General features: G+C 41.9%; 1 protein-coding gene across 1 annotated transcript in view; it reads left to right on the top strand.

Annotated features, from left to right (window-relative positions):
* The window catches only part of Pard3 (par-3 family cell polarity regulator), a 535,997-nt gene that overhangs the window by 401,962 nt on the left and 119,344 nt on the right, over positions 1-14,691 (top strand). Inside the window, exon 22 of the mRNA XM_051201603.1 lies at positions 921-1,157. Within this exon, the coding sequence (XP_051057560.1) occupies positions 921-1,157 (237 nt within the window). The remainder of the gene's footprint in view (positions 1-920; positions 1,158-14,691) is intronic.

Here is a 14,691-nt window from a genome sequence, read left to right as displayed (position 1 = left end):
ATTGAGGCAGTAGGATATGCACTTGTGCTGAAATTTCAAAGATCTTTTTATTTGTGTGGCTTTTTTCAAGTAATAATATGTATTCATTGTACCTTCACATATATGCAGATAGGTGACAGATAGATAGATAGATGGATAATGTGTAACTTTTTAAAATTTCTTTTTGTCTTTAAATAAACCTCAGAAGTAATGTCCAAGTGGAGTGTGAGTGTGTTACGTATTCACAAAGCTGTTTGACACCAAGTTAAATTAATAAGACAACTATAGGCCATTGCATTGGAGCTCCTACAACCTTCCCAGCTTTTGACCAGGGCTATAATATCAGGGAATAATTTTTACCCATGGGACAGTACAGAAATTCAACCACAAAAGCAGTTGGCTATATGTATGGTCATGTATGTTTGCACATATGTAGATATACATGCAGAGATCACCATTAGCTTTCTTCTTCTGTCATTCTCCATCTTCATTTTTGATACATGATCTTTCCCTGAAGCTTCAGCTCACTGATTTGCTGGTCATGGAATCCCAGGAATAACCTGTGTCTCTCGGGGCTGGGATTACAGGTACCTGCCACCATGCTTGTTGAGCATAGTGGAGATCCAAGTCAGTCCTCAGCAGCAAACGCTCTACTCTCTTGTCTGTCTCTGAGACCCCTTGTTTTTCCATTTTTGATGTCAGCTAATCAGTGTGAGTTCACTTATCACTGAGTCATATTGGCATGAACAAAATGATGACGTTTAGCATTTATGGCAGTACATGAGAATCTAAAATGTGTGTAAATTATCACTCTTCACACACCTCCCTTATAACTGCATGAAACAGAGTACGTCCCATAAGACAGCTTGATGAAGGATCCAGTATACACTTCATAGAAAAGGAATAATTTCTCCTGCTTCAGCATTGTTCTAATTTTACAGGATCCAAGCCAAAACTCGAGAATTTAGGGAGCGGCAGGCTCGAGAACGCGACTATGCTGAAATCCAAGATTTCCATCGGACATTTGGCTGTGATGACGAGTTGCTGTATGGTGGCATGTCATCCTATGAAGGCTGTTTGGCTCTCAATGCCAGACCCCAGAGCCCAAGAGAAGGGCACCTGATGGACACTTTGTATGCACAAGTGAAGAAACCACGGAGCTCTAAACCTGGGGACAGGTAGGTGCTGTTCATCATGGCTTTGAGTTTGTGTCAGCACTCTGCTGGTTCTCAACAAGGGAGAAGATTGTTTGTCAGTTCCATTGTAAAATGCTGGTTATTATCTGCCTTTAAAGAGCTGTTTTGTCTAAAGGTATTGAGTTGGCACAAATCAATGGCTAATGGAAGGAACAGATAGAAGTTTTGATTGCTTTCCTTATAGTTCCAGCCTAGCTAGCTGGTCCTGCTCTTCATGACCCTTGGACTTGACCTGCCTGTGGCTTACAGCTCAAATCAAAGTCAAACTCAAATATAAGCAATGTGCTCTTTTCTCCTATAGAAGGGTTTCTGCATAGGATAGCTAAATGCAGGGACATTCATTTGGACCATGACTTCAAAAGGCTATTGGGGTGGCATAATTTTATTCTGTGAGAGAATTGGTAAATAAGAAATACAGTACATCTGTTCTACAAGAGGCTTCTTAGGCACCATAGGCTTCAGGTCTGATACGTTTATCAGCACAGCAGACAGAGTTGAATGCCGATTGTTATTTAAGCATTTAACTGAGTCTACGAGCCTGCATTACTGACAAACACTTACTAAGGCTCTGTGTACTGCTGTTATACTTACTTCAAATGGTTATATACATATTTCAGATTTTAGCTGAAGCAATCCTGAATGGATCTTTTCCCACCCCTCCCTTTATAGACTCCCCACACCATATGGAGTTTAGCTTTGAAGAGAATAATTCTCATTTCCTTTTATATCAAACATGTGCACACTATTGTCATAAACAATACGCCAATCGTGTTATAAACATCGCTTATCGCTCTCTATGGCAGCTGGGCTTTGTAAATTATAAATGGTTTTACTTAAAAACAGTGTTTCTGAAGCATTTATGTGCATTAGGCTTGCCTGAAAGGCTTCTGGAAACCCTGGCTGAATGTTTGGATGCAGGGGGTTAAGGGTGGAGTCCAAGAACTTGAACATTTTAGGATCCTCTAATTGATGCTAGCCCTGCAGGTCTGGGCTTCAGAGTCCTTTGCAGGACTCTGGTGATGGTTCCTCAATGCAGTTTTGCCACAGCCATTATTTTAATAAGTGACTTCTAGCTATTAGTAACAGAAGCTTGCAAATGCAGAAAGCAACTTCCGGCAATTACAGAAAGAAACATTTTTAAAAATAGCAGACAGGAACAAAAGCAAGCACAATGGGCTCCCGAATGAGCACACCCCAAAGCAATTGTTCTGGCCCTGCACCTTTGTTGTAGTTTAGATTTTTCCTAATCATCTCAGAAAATCTATTTAATACTGGATATAAGGAGTGAATCCTCTAACATGAACACTTAGGGTTGCTCCAGCCTCTTCCCTGTGTCCCCCAGAAGGCTCATGTGTGTATTAACAGAGATGTCAGAACTCAATAATGAAGTTCTCATCAGTGGCAGTGACATTTTCTTTGGAAGCTTTTCGCCTCATTTCTGCCATGATTGTGGAAGCTGCCCGTAGAAGGTTAAGTGGCATCTGAAGGTGCTTTCTTGAGAGAAAGGCCACCAAAACACCTGCACTGCCAGCTAGTGACTCCTAGGGGAAATGGGAAAAGCTGGCCTGGGAATTATTGACTGCTGATAAAAGAGCTAATCATTTCCACATCTCTTACAAAACTTAAAAATCTGAAAACTGGGGGATGGGCTGCAGATGTGACAGTTGGAGAGAACCTTCCTGCTCTCACTAACCATAAAGGGCTGCCTTAAACGCCAGTGCTCTGCAGGAGCTACAATCTGGCCTGAAGACCTCTGCAAGTGTTCAGAAGGGTGTAGCATTTTCCCAGGGCTCCCTGCTCCAATTTGCAACATCTAGACCTGTGGTCTCCAGGCCCTGCTCTGCTAACCCAGATCTGCAACAGACATGGGTTCATGCTCACCCACAGTCTACTTCTTAGGCAGAAGTCACACTAAGCAGAGTCTCAGAACCATGCCTTTGACACTATTTTCCCCACAGACAGCCCTCAGCTTCTACCTGGAGAGCCATGATTTATTTTTTTCAGGGAAAAGAAAACATTACAGATACTTGCCAAATTTTTATGTTAGTTTTACAGACAATAAGATATCCATTAATGATTAATAGTGTTGCTACTTTAGAAGTGACCTTTGTGCCTGCCAAGCCCTTCCTTGCCCACCTGCTGTTGAATATGGAACTCGGCGTGGCAGCATAGCCTTACTCCATTGTCTTTCTTGTTGAAGAGAAAGCACACTTGGGTACTGTAGAAAAACCCCTTTCTATGGAAAGGTGATCTCTTGCTACTGCCACACTGCTAAGTTGTTGTGATTATAATGCTACTTAAATATATAGAAAGCTAAAGTAGGACTGGACTCCTGTGTAGGACCAATATACATCTAATAAAACTTTAATCTTTACAAAGTTAGATATAAACAAAATGATAAACCCATTGCATTCCAGTGAACTATGTTAACATGGCCAGTAATATTTTTCATTATTTTATTTTAATGTTGCATTGTCACCAAAACCAACCCTGTATATATATATACCCTGTGTATAATGGTACATACCTACCATGCCCAGGCAGGCTGGAGTTTGTTTTGATACTTTTGCAGAGCGAGTGCATATTCATTTCACCTGTCTCTTTCTCCTGATTCCTTCAGTGCTTTTACAAGTTTCTGGCCCATGCTCTTTGAGTGGAATTTTATGACATCACTCTGGTTTTGTCATCATTAAGTTGAGACAGTGAAAGTGGCATTTCTTGATGTTTTTCTGTTTGTAAAGTTAAATTTAACTTTACAAGGTGATCTAGAATATGCTTACATGAACTTTAAAAACAGTAATCATTCTAATGGAAATATGAAAGTGAAAACCACTTAAGAGAGACGATCCCACTGATGAATAATGTACAGATGCCCGCCGACTGACTAAATGTCACCAAAATTTGCAGTGGGTATCTGTCGAACTTTGCTATTCAGGTCTCCGTATTTTGTGGAAATGAAGGCATTGATGATAGTCTGAAGTGTGGTTATCAGATTTTCTTTGTTCAGTAAACAAAGCAGTCCACCGAATGCATTGCTCAGTCATTGTGATGGATCTCACAGCCAAGAGTGTAGAAGCAACACAGGAAATATATTAAAAGATATGAACTTGATGTCACAATGGGGACATCCCCACATGGTGGATGTACAGTGGTTTTCTAGAATACATGGAGTTATGTTTAGAAATAGATTCGTGCCTGTTGAAGTGGATCTGCAGGTGAGTTTGTGCCTATGTACATGCTTTAGTCACCTTCCCTTTACTGTTACATGCATGTTTATTCTGTCAGTAGTCTCATGCATGCCTAACTGTATCAGCACATGTACTAGTACCTGAGTACATGCTATAGTCGTGGTGCCACCTTCCATTCTTTATTCATGTCCTTGGCAACATTTTGGTTTTTCACATTAGCTATATGCTAAATAGGCAGATACTAATCTGTGCTCTGTATGAATAATTATGCTTCAATTCACCATAATGTGTGTATGCTTCTTATTTATTCTGTGCATCACTATGGATTTAGGCATGACCAGTGGTTCATAATCCTGTATTTCCCTGGCTAAGGTAACTTCTTCTGTGGTTAGCCAAGAACCCTGTGTCTGATACAGTGTGGTGACATATTTCTATTCTGTTCTGTACTCTGGAAGACACTACCTGTTGCCTACCTTCCTAGTTGCCCAGTACCTAGTATCTCCTCTCCATTATGGAGTAAGTCCTTGTTATACTCAGATAAGTAAGTGCCTACCTAAGCATTTCAGTTCTTAAACTCCTAGTCAACTTTGGAAGCAGCTGGGTAGATGGGACTTCCTACAGAGCTATTTTTTTTTGTTTTGTTTTGTTTTGTTTTGTTTTCCCCTGATGTATGTGTGCCTATGTGCATTCGTATATCCTGTGACTGGGGAATCTCCCTTGCACATCTGCAGCTCTTGATCCCAAGCCTAGCACATCAGAATCAAGGCTTATTGGGATTTGCACCTTAGCGTTTTCTTTTTTTTTTTTTTTTTCTGCTAGGCTCTTGGATAAGTGCTCCAAGGTGGGCCTTACCTAAAAAGCCTAAAAGGGAAGACCTTTAGTATGCCTTTGAGCAGTGGCAGTTCCTTCCTGACTTGTCCAGCCTGGTTCATTATTACCTTGGAAAAATCAGTCCGTTGCTGAAGTTGCTACCTTGAGGTTTGGGTTACAAGAGGCCAGGCACTAGGCTGGATATAAGGAATTGTGTACAAAAGAACTCAAAGAGAAGCCATGTTCTCCTCTTCTCCTCTTTCCTCATCCCCCTCCCCCTTTACTTGTGCTCCTTTCGCCTGCTCCTCATCCTCCTTTTTAAAGACAGAACCTTATGCATCCTTGGCTGATTTCAAACTCACTACATAGCCAAGCATGGCCTTGAACTTCTCGACCTCAAGCCTGTACCTCCCCAGTGCCGAGGCTACCTGCTTCACCCTGCATTTTATCAATTAAATGTTGGCCAACAGAATCCTCTTTTGCTGTTTAAAACCCTAATAACTCCAACCTCCATGGACAGTTGATATCATGTTCTGTGTTCTTTCATTGTGAGATAACATTCTGCTTCATTCCCGTCGCCTGTGAAATGGGTATCAGTGGCATTTGCTCATAGCTTGGCAGAGATTAGCTTTGTTAATAGCAAACAAATTTCTTAGCTCTGTGCCCAGTGCATTATAAGCACTATTCCAGAATTTGTGTTGCAGTTGTTATTTATAAAAATGGGCTTTTATTCTAAAGAGAGCACAGTGTTCCAACATGGATACAGAAAACAGTGAATAAAAAATAAAATAAAACAAACAAAAAACTCCACAGAACTCAGGGGTGACAATTCATAAAGTGTTTCCTTCAGCAGTAGAAACTTGGGTAGCCTGGGTAGCTCTGACTCATCTGTGAGTTGGACAAGGGTGACAGGTTTCAGTCAGTGTCAGTGTCTCTCAGATTTTTTCAATTTGTTTTTTAGAGTTGAAAGTTCTTTGTTTATATTTTTCCATGGAATCCAATCGAAGTCTTCATGCTCTCTTTTCATGGAATTCCTACAGATCCCCAACTCCTAAGCTTCTACAAAGAGTAGGGTCCTCAGCTGTCAAGGGTCACCTATACTCTTGACATTTCTGTCCACATCAGCCAAGCTCCTGGTAGGGCTAATATTAGGACCCAGGATTGTAACTGTCTGAGACTTTACTGTAGACTAGAAGTGAAACAATTTCCTTTGGCCCCTGTAGTTTAAAGCTCCCAGTATATGGTACCATGGAAAGGGGGTTGTCAGGACCAGCTGACCTGTTGAATGTGCCTGAAAAGGGAAGTGAGGATTGAGAAAGAGAGAGACCAAAGGTAGAAGACAGAGTCAGAAGGGCTCTCAGTGAATACTACAGCAGCCCTAAGTTCATTAGGCATAGCCCTTATATGCCCCAAGCAAAGGGGAAGTGCAAAAAGACTTCTTTACCATGATACAGGGAACAAACAAGTATACCTAATACTCAAAACATCTAGTAACCAAGCCCTAAGTCAAACATCCTGTTATTTGGTCTTGAGGAGCAAGACATCTTGTGTCCATGCCTTTGACTAAACATCCTATTATTTGGCTGTGAGAAGCAAGAATAGGTTTGAACTCTCTGAGTTTAAGACGAGAAGGAACAGAGTCAATACTGTGGGCTCCCACAGCAGGTAGAACTTACAACAGGTGGGAGCCAGTGAGGCTCTCATGTGGCTGGGAGTGAATCCTTGAGGGGATTGTGGGACCCTTGTTTGTTACTACTCTCTTTGCATCCTGTCTTCCAGGTAGTAAATTGCTGTTTACCACACATTCTGACCCTGATGTACTCTCCCCTCCAACCACAAAAACAGATGGGCAAACTGACTATGGGCTGAAGCATGCATAATGTAGGCCAGAAAAGCCCTCCCCACTTGTTTTCTAAATAGCAAAAGGTGAGAAGTTGAAGCAAGGTCTCATGTATCCTAGGCTGTCCTCACTAAGTAAGTAGTCAATGGTGACTTTGAAATTGTCACCCATCAGCCTCTACCTTCTAAATGCTGGGCATGTATCACCATGCCCAGTTTATGCAAGTTCTGGGACCAGAACCCATTTTCCTCCTTACAAACTGATTATCTGAGAAATCCATTGCACTAATGCCACCCTGCCACATAGGCTACATTTTAGAACAATGGTTTTCAAATTTTAGAGTGTGCACAGATAACCCAGCATTCCCTACCCATCTCACCACAGCACAGTGTGTAAGAGGTTTCTTTTTCCAAGTGGGACCTGTTCCCAGAGCTGACTGGGTAGGAGGGCTCCTAACCTTCAGGAAATGAACCCACTGCAAGAACCTCTCCCAGGTATGCTGCTCTCGTGGGAATTCTGATCCTATAGGTCTGGCTGAGGACTGGCCACTCATTGCTTTCATACATTCCCCGGTTGACATTTGTGCAGCTGACTCATCCATATGGGGAACACAATGTGCTTGGGCTACCGGGAAGAAAAACATGGGTTCTAGCAGGAGCTAGTTACTAATACATGTTAATAGCAAAGCTGTGAAGTAATTATAATCATCACTGGACACAGCCCATTTCACTCGCAATTCACCTTGATTAAATCATTTTATTAAGTGGCTGTCTTGCATTTGTGATATTATTCCTATATTTTATTCATTGTTTCTTAACAACACTAGGTTTCTTTTCATACAAGTTACACAATTTCATGTAGGAAGTTTAGAGTGCTTTGAATTGTAACAAAGGTATGCTGAAGTCGTGGTCAGTAATTTTCTTTTATCTATTTGAGGACACTATGCAATCTGTATTTGTATTCAGATCCTGGACTCTGAAGCAGCTCCAATGGACATTGCTTACTGTCATCATGCAATCATTTACTACCAAGAATGCATTCTCTTCAAATATAATTTGAAATAAAGCAAGGACTGTGCTGTTACAAATCTAAATGCAGGAAAATAGTAGGCTAGACTCCCTGAGCTTGCCTAGGATGTCTTAATGGAAGCATAAATACCATAATCATATGCTTTTTGCATGCATTTTACCATGGAGGGAAAATGCCAGTTTTAAAAGAAAAGACCTTTATGAACTTGTTTCCCCCTCCCCACTAAAACTGGAATCCTGTTGAGTCAAAAAGAAGTCTGGCAGACACAGAACAAAACTAATTTTCTGAAATATAGGCAGTTATTAAACGTGTGCCCTTTGGAAAATGTTGGGTCATATAACAAAATTGCATTTGCTATTCAAAAAGTCAAATACTACTCTACTTCCACTTGCTTCCTGTTATTTATGTCTGCTTTTCTAGAAATGTGAGAAGGCAGTTCTAGAAGGGGGTAAAAACTGTTAGTGAGTCTGTAGGGGTCACTGCTGTCCTGTGCACCATCGGACCTGGACCCTGTGTCTGTACCACCTGTCATCTGCCCATGACACTGGCTGCTCCCTTAGCAATATCCTCTGCAAGTGTTCTCCATCACTCCTTCAACATCCTCCTCAGCTGGGGAGCTAGAAGTTACCCATACCTGCATCTGACTTCCTGCTCCTTATTGGCTGACATTTACCGATGCCCTCTTCCCAGTGGAATGGGTACTACTCTGAGAAACAGACTGCTTGTATTTTAACTACCATCTTCTGGAGACAGGACCCTTCAGCTGTAGCAAGACAGGCGCCTGCCAGTTTGCCAAGCTCAGGAATTCTGAATTTCTTTCTCTTATGTAGAACTGCTCCTGTGGCCAATAGGAGTCTCCCAGGATCCTCCTTGTCTCTGGTCTTGTTCTTGATGAGTCCCTACTTCAACCACTACCTGGGGTTTTGAGCTTAAAATAAAATATGACTATGTCTTGCCTTTACTTGGAATTATTCTATGGCTTGTATCTAAGATATAATTGTTGCCTTAACATGGGGCATCTGGCTTCCCCAGTTTCTTGGTTCAGCACCCGTCAACTACAAATCACCCGTCAACTACAAATCACCCATCACCTACAAATCCTGCAGTGCCCTGTTAGTTCACATCTCTTTGCTAACTCCTTATCCATCTAAAAATATAAACCTAACTGTACCAAGTAAACAGATGAGTCATGTAGCTTTTGGAGTTACAAGTTCTGCAAGTGTTGTATTTTAATGAGGAGGAGTGTCCTAGTTAGGGTTTCTATTGGAATAATAGAACACCATGACTGAAAGAAAGTTGGGGAGGGAAGGGTTTATTTGGCTCACATTTCCAGGTAACATGGAAATCAAACTAGGGACCTGGAGGCAAGAACTGATTCAGAGGCCATGGCTTGCTCCCCATAGACTGCTCAGCCACTTTCTTATAGCATCCAGGATCACCAACCCAGGGATGGCACTGCCTGTGGGGAGTCTGGCACTCCCACAACAATCATCAACCAATACAGTGTACCACAAGCTTGCCCACTGGCTAGTCTGGTGGAGACAGTTTCTCAACTGTGGCTCCCTCTTCTAACATGACTCTAGCTTGTGTCAAGTTGCCCTAAAATGAGCCAGTGCACAAAGTGAACAGCCCCCATTCACCAATCTGTCTAATACAGTTAGAGATTCTGCAATTAAAAGAAAGGCTGAGGTGACACAAACAACCCAACAAATGAAATTGTGAAAGTAATGAAGCCATAAATAAGGTCATGGCTAATCTTAAAGACATTTCATTTAATTCTTTTTGTTGATTAACGTTGCCCGAAACCACAATTTGTAGAAGTAATCTGTGAAGGGGGTTGTGTATTTATGTATTTATTTCTGCCTTAGGGAACACTTACATATTCTACAGAAATGTGGGGCTAAATGAAAACTATTTTAGACTTTGGTAATCACCAGTAAATTGCCCCCAGCAGAGTGTACTCATTCAGTCTTAATGTCTTTCTTGTCACAGGGCCCTGAACTTGCAGGTCTTTGATGATGAGCTGGCTTTGCTGTGGTGACCACAATCTCCTTCGTCTGTGTGGCATAGTGCGTTAGTTTAGTGTCTAGCACATTTTAGTACCCCACTTTCCCTGCACTTTGGTACAGAGTAAGCCATCTCTCTCTCTTTTAGCCTCCCTACCCCATTTCCTCATCCCTTCCACAATCCAAACTCGTAGCTTTAAGTGCCAATCTTACTGGTATTTAGTGATCTTAGGCTGGTATTATTTCCTTTTTTTCTCCCGCATAAGGATGGAATATCAGTCTACTATTAATATAAATTCATGAGGATTTATGTGGAGCCCCATGGTGAGATGCATTTTCAGCTTCTTGGGAGACTTTATCGAGCCCTGAATCCACAATCCATTTTTAAATGAACTCCCCAGATATTCCAGGGCTTTTCCTTGGGCATCCTAAGTCCTCCCATGGATGTTTGATTACCCAGTATTTCCTTCTTCATTCTTTCATTTTCCATGCTTTCTTCATTAGCTGTTTTATGTATCAAATAATAACACTAATTAGTTTAAAGAGAAGTTTTTTTCCTTATATGCTCAAGGAAATACCTGAATTATCCATAGCTCCTTTCACCCAGCTGTGTACATGAAGATGTGGAACTTTCTAGATCATTACAACAGATGAATAGAAACTATTTGAAGATACATTTGGAATTATATAAACCAAACCCAAATGTTAAAAGAATGAATGTATGTTATTGTACAGAAGGGTTCCTTTTCTTTTTTGAGACAGTATCGCATGTAGTCCCATCTGACCTTAAACTAGCTATATAGCCAAGGATGACCTTGAACTCCTGAACCTCCAGCCCCTACCTTTCACATGATATTAACTACCTTGGCTAGTTTATGAGGTAAGGGGAAATCAAACCCAGGCCCTTGTACATGCTGTGTAGGCACTATAACAACTGAGTTATATCTCCAACCCCAGAAACGCATGTTTATGCAATCAGTATTTTAAACAGAATTGTCATTATCATTTTTATCCCATAGTCTTCAAATGGACTGTATTAGTGAGTTATTAAGGAAACAGAGGTGTTCCCCTACTGTGGTTGTTATTGGTTATCAACTCAACAGAACCTAGAATCACCCCAGAGACTTTGTGCATGTCTGTGAGGGATTATCTAGATTAGGTTAACTGGGGGGGGGGGCACTGAAAATGTGGTTGACACCATCCCCAGGGCTGAGGTGCCAGACTGCACTAAAGGAAATCAGGCAGAGCACCAGCACTGTCCCTCTTGCCATCCTGACTGGATACAATGTGACTGGGTATCTAAGGCCCCTGTTGCCATTAGTTCCTACATGGTAGACTCCTAAACTATGAGCCTAAATAAACCCCTCCTTCCTTCCTTAAGTTGCTTTTGCCTTCTTCTTCTTCTTCTTCTTCTTCTTCTTCTTCTTCTTCTTCTTCTTCTTCTTCTTCTTCTTCTTCTTCTTCTTCTTCTCCTTCTCCTTCTCCTCCTCCTCCTCCTCCTCCTCCTTCTCCTTCTCCTCCTCCTCCTCCTCCTTCTCCTTCTCCTCCTCCTCCTTCTTTCACTCACAGCAAAGAAAAAAGTAACTAATACCCAAAATAAAATACATGAGGATCATCAAATTGTCTCCAGAGAAATTCTTTAGGAGGGAAGGATGGCTCTATGCATTTAACTGCACATCAAACCTTAGGTATAAATTAGACAAAGGGGCAGGGGCTTGCACACGAATTCTCACTTCTACCGGCATTCCTGATGACCTCACCAGAGATACTTGCTGGTCCTGTCCAGCTCAGGGGCAGGCAACTTCACTGGGAGGTAGATCCTCACTGAGTTTGGAGCAAAACCAAAAGGAAAAGACAACCAAGTACAACTCAAAATGAAATTATAAAACAGTCCAAATGGTACAAAAATACTAAGTTACTGTCATGGTTACATTTACCTGGGTGAGTGTGAATCCAGCTTCACACCACAATACCTAGGCAGTAGAAGAATAGGAAGGGCTGGTGGGCAGAGAGAGTATTTAGGAGGAGGAATCTAGGCTTGAGAAGAAAGGAGGAGGTAACAAGGGAAAAAGAAGGAGAGAGGGAGATGCCCAGGGCCAGCCATCCAGGCAGCTGCCAGACAGACAGAGTAGGACATAGAAAATGAAAGGTAAAAAGTCCCCAGGCAAAATGCAGCAGTTGGGAGTAGAAGCTGGTAACTTAACGTACATTTTAAAAATGCACTGTAACAGAAACTGAATGAGGATAGACTCGTTCTGATGATCCTTCTGTTTCCTTTTCCTTTATCTTATACATTTACACCCTGATTATTTAAAGGCTTCAACTCTTTGAACAAGCCCAAGTTCTAAAGTTTAACTGACAATTCCTAGAGATCCAGACAACCCCTAAAATGCTGTTCAATCCTGGATGCATACCAATAATTGTGAATGGTGATGTGGACAGAAATGAGTAAGAACTGAAAATAACTAAATAATTCATATATTCTGCAGATAATAGAGATTTTTGCATGAAATGAACTTTAGTGTTAGAATGAATAAATTTATATCCTTGTTCAGAAATGCACATTTTATACAAGTATCTTTCAACTGAACCTTCAGTATTTGTTTTTTTTTTTTTTGTTTGTTTTTGTTTTTGTTTTTTTTTAAACAGTCTTTTCTTTTGGGCCACCAACCAGCTCCCAAATTATGATATGGAGACTTATTATTAGTTATAAATGCTTGGTCCTCATTTGGGCTTGTTTCTGGATAGCTTGGTTAGCTTAAATTAACCTGTTTCTCTTCATCTGCTTTTTTGCCTGAAGTTTTTTTACCTTTCTTCCATTCTTTATATCCTATTCCGTGGATGGTTAGCTGGCCCTGGGCATCTCCCTGGTTTTCTATTGTCTCCCTGCCCGCCATCCACACCTATCCCTCTACTGCCTAGCTATTGGCTATTCAGCTTTTTATTAGACTGACCAGGTGTGTTAGGCAGGCAAAGCAACACATCTTTACATTGTTAAACAAATGCAGCATAAATAGATGTATCACAGCTTCAAATAGTTAAAGTAATATTCCAAAAGATTTTACCTTCTCTCTCTCTCTCTCTCTCTCTCTCTCTCTCTCTCTCTCTCTCTCTCTCTCTCTCTCTCCATTTCTTTCTTCCTTCGCGCTTTTTTTATTTTCCTGAGTGTATCTGGGGTGCCTTCCAATTTCTTCTTTCTTATTTGGTGTCAAGTTGGACGACAGGGTTCAGTGTGCCGATATGAGCTACGATGTTAAGTGGTTGACCCAGTGGCAGGCGCCTGACTTTCTCAGGGGGCAGAATGCTTTAGCTGTATCCTCAGCAGACAAGAGCTATTCTGTATTTGGGAGTGGGGCTGAGTTTTGAATGGCAGGCACCTAGTTAAAATGTAAAGTTCAGATCTTCCTGGGGTGTGTCAGCTCAATGTGTCTGTGAAGGATAAATTGAGATCATTGGCCTAAAAAGAGAAAAGGTTAATTTGGTTCTTGGTTTTTGATGCTTCAGACTGGTTGGGGAGCCCAGTGCCTTTAGGCCTCTGTGGAAGACTCTGACCTCATGGTAGGAGGGCACGGATAACTACACCACTTACCCCATGTCTGGGTGTGGAGCAATAGGAAGCCACTAAGAGGTTGTCCTGGTGTCACCTTCTATGACAAAATCCCAATATGCAGATCCTATGCTGAAAGGTTCCAGCACCTTCCAGCAGTGTGGGCTGGAGACTAAGCCTTATAAGATGTGGCCCTTGGATGACACTTATCCTAGCTGTCCCCTCATGATTCAGCGGAGCCTGCTGGCTGGTAAGGTCCAGGGATCCCCTGTTCCCACCCTCTCTGAATCGGGCATGTAGCCTCTCCACCGCACCCAGATTTTATGTGGGTTCTGGGGGGGATCTGCACTCAGGTCTGGCAAGCAGCTTTCTATCTGAGCCCAACCAATCTTTTCTCTCTTACTTCTCTTCTTTTAAACTGTCTTTCATCTCCCCCCAACCCTCCCTTCTTCAGATTTCCAGTTTTCACTGCCATGGGAGGATCCAGAGCTGACATACATGGATGGAAGCCAGTCCCACCATCTCCTCAGCACTGTAGGAATCAGCATGTGCACCCCCTGGAGTGTGATTCTTGTGGACAAATGCTCCACTTGGCCCTTTCAGGTTCCTTCCCATGCTTGCTCATTGGAATCCTATGAACCAGAAGTTTTCTGTTTCAAATTCTTCTTGAAAGCCTCAGTGGCTCACAGTGGCCAGAAGATAAAGTAGTTAGCTAGGGAGATGAAGGTAGTGCAGGTGACAAGCTGCTAGGCCTTCAAATTCTGGGGTCACAAGAACTCAGCCCTTGAGAAAAGCCGGTTGTTTTGACACAGAGTGCAGCTTTCTGTAGAACACTCCCCTGGAACTTGATTGGCTGTTGGTGAGGGAGTGTCTCTGTGGCCACAGCAGCTTTGGGGTTGGACAAGCAAAGCCAGCAGGCAGTGTCCCAGGAAATACAAATGATTTCCAAAGTGTGTTCAGCCATCCCTTGTTCTCCCTCGCTACATTATATCACCTGCTAGTGTGTTGACATTGTATCTTGCATGTGATGTACTTCTGGGGTTTTATCATCTGTCTTCAATTTGAATTACATTGCATTTAAAGCAGAGGGTTTTTA

This window comes from Phodopus roborovskii, unplaced genomic scaffold, assembly GCF_943737965.1.
Source record: "Phodopus roborovskii unplaced genomic scaffold, PHOROB, whole genome shotgun sequence".
Classification (NCBI taxonomy): Eukaryota; Metazoa; Chordata; class Mammalia; order Rodentia; family Cricetidae; genus Phodopus; species Phodopus roborovskii.
Note: the sequence above shows the minus strand (reverse complement) of the source record. Positions and strands in the feature narration are given on the sequence as shown.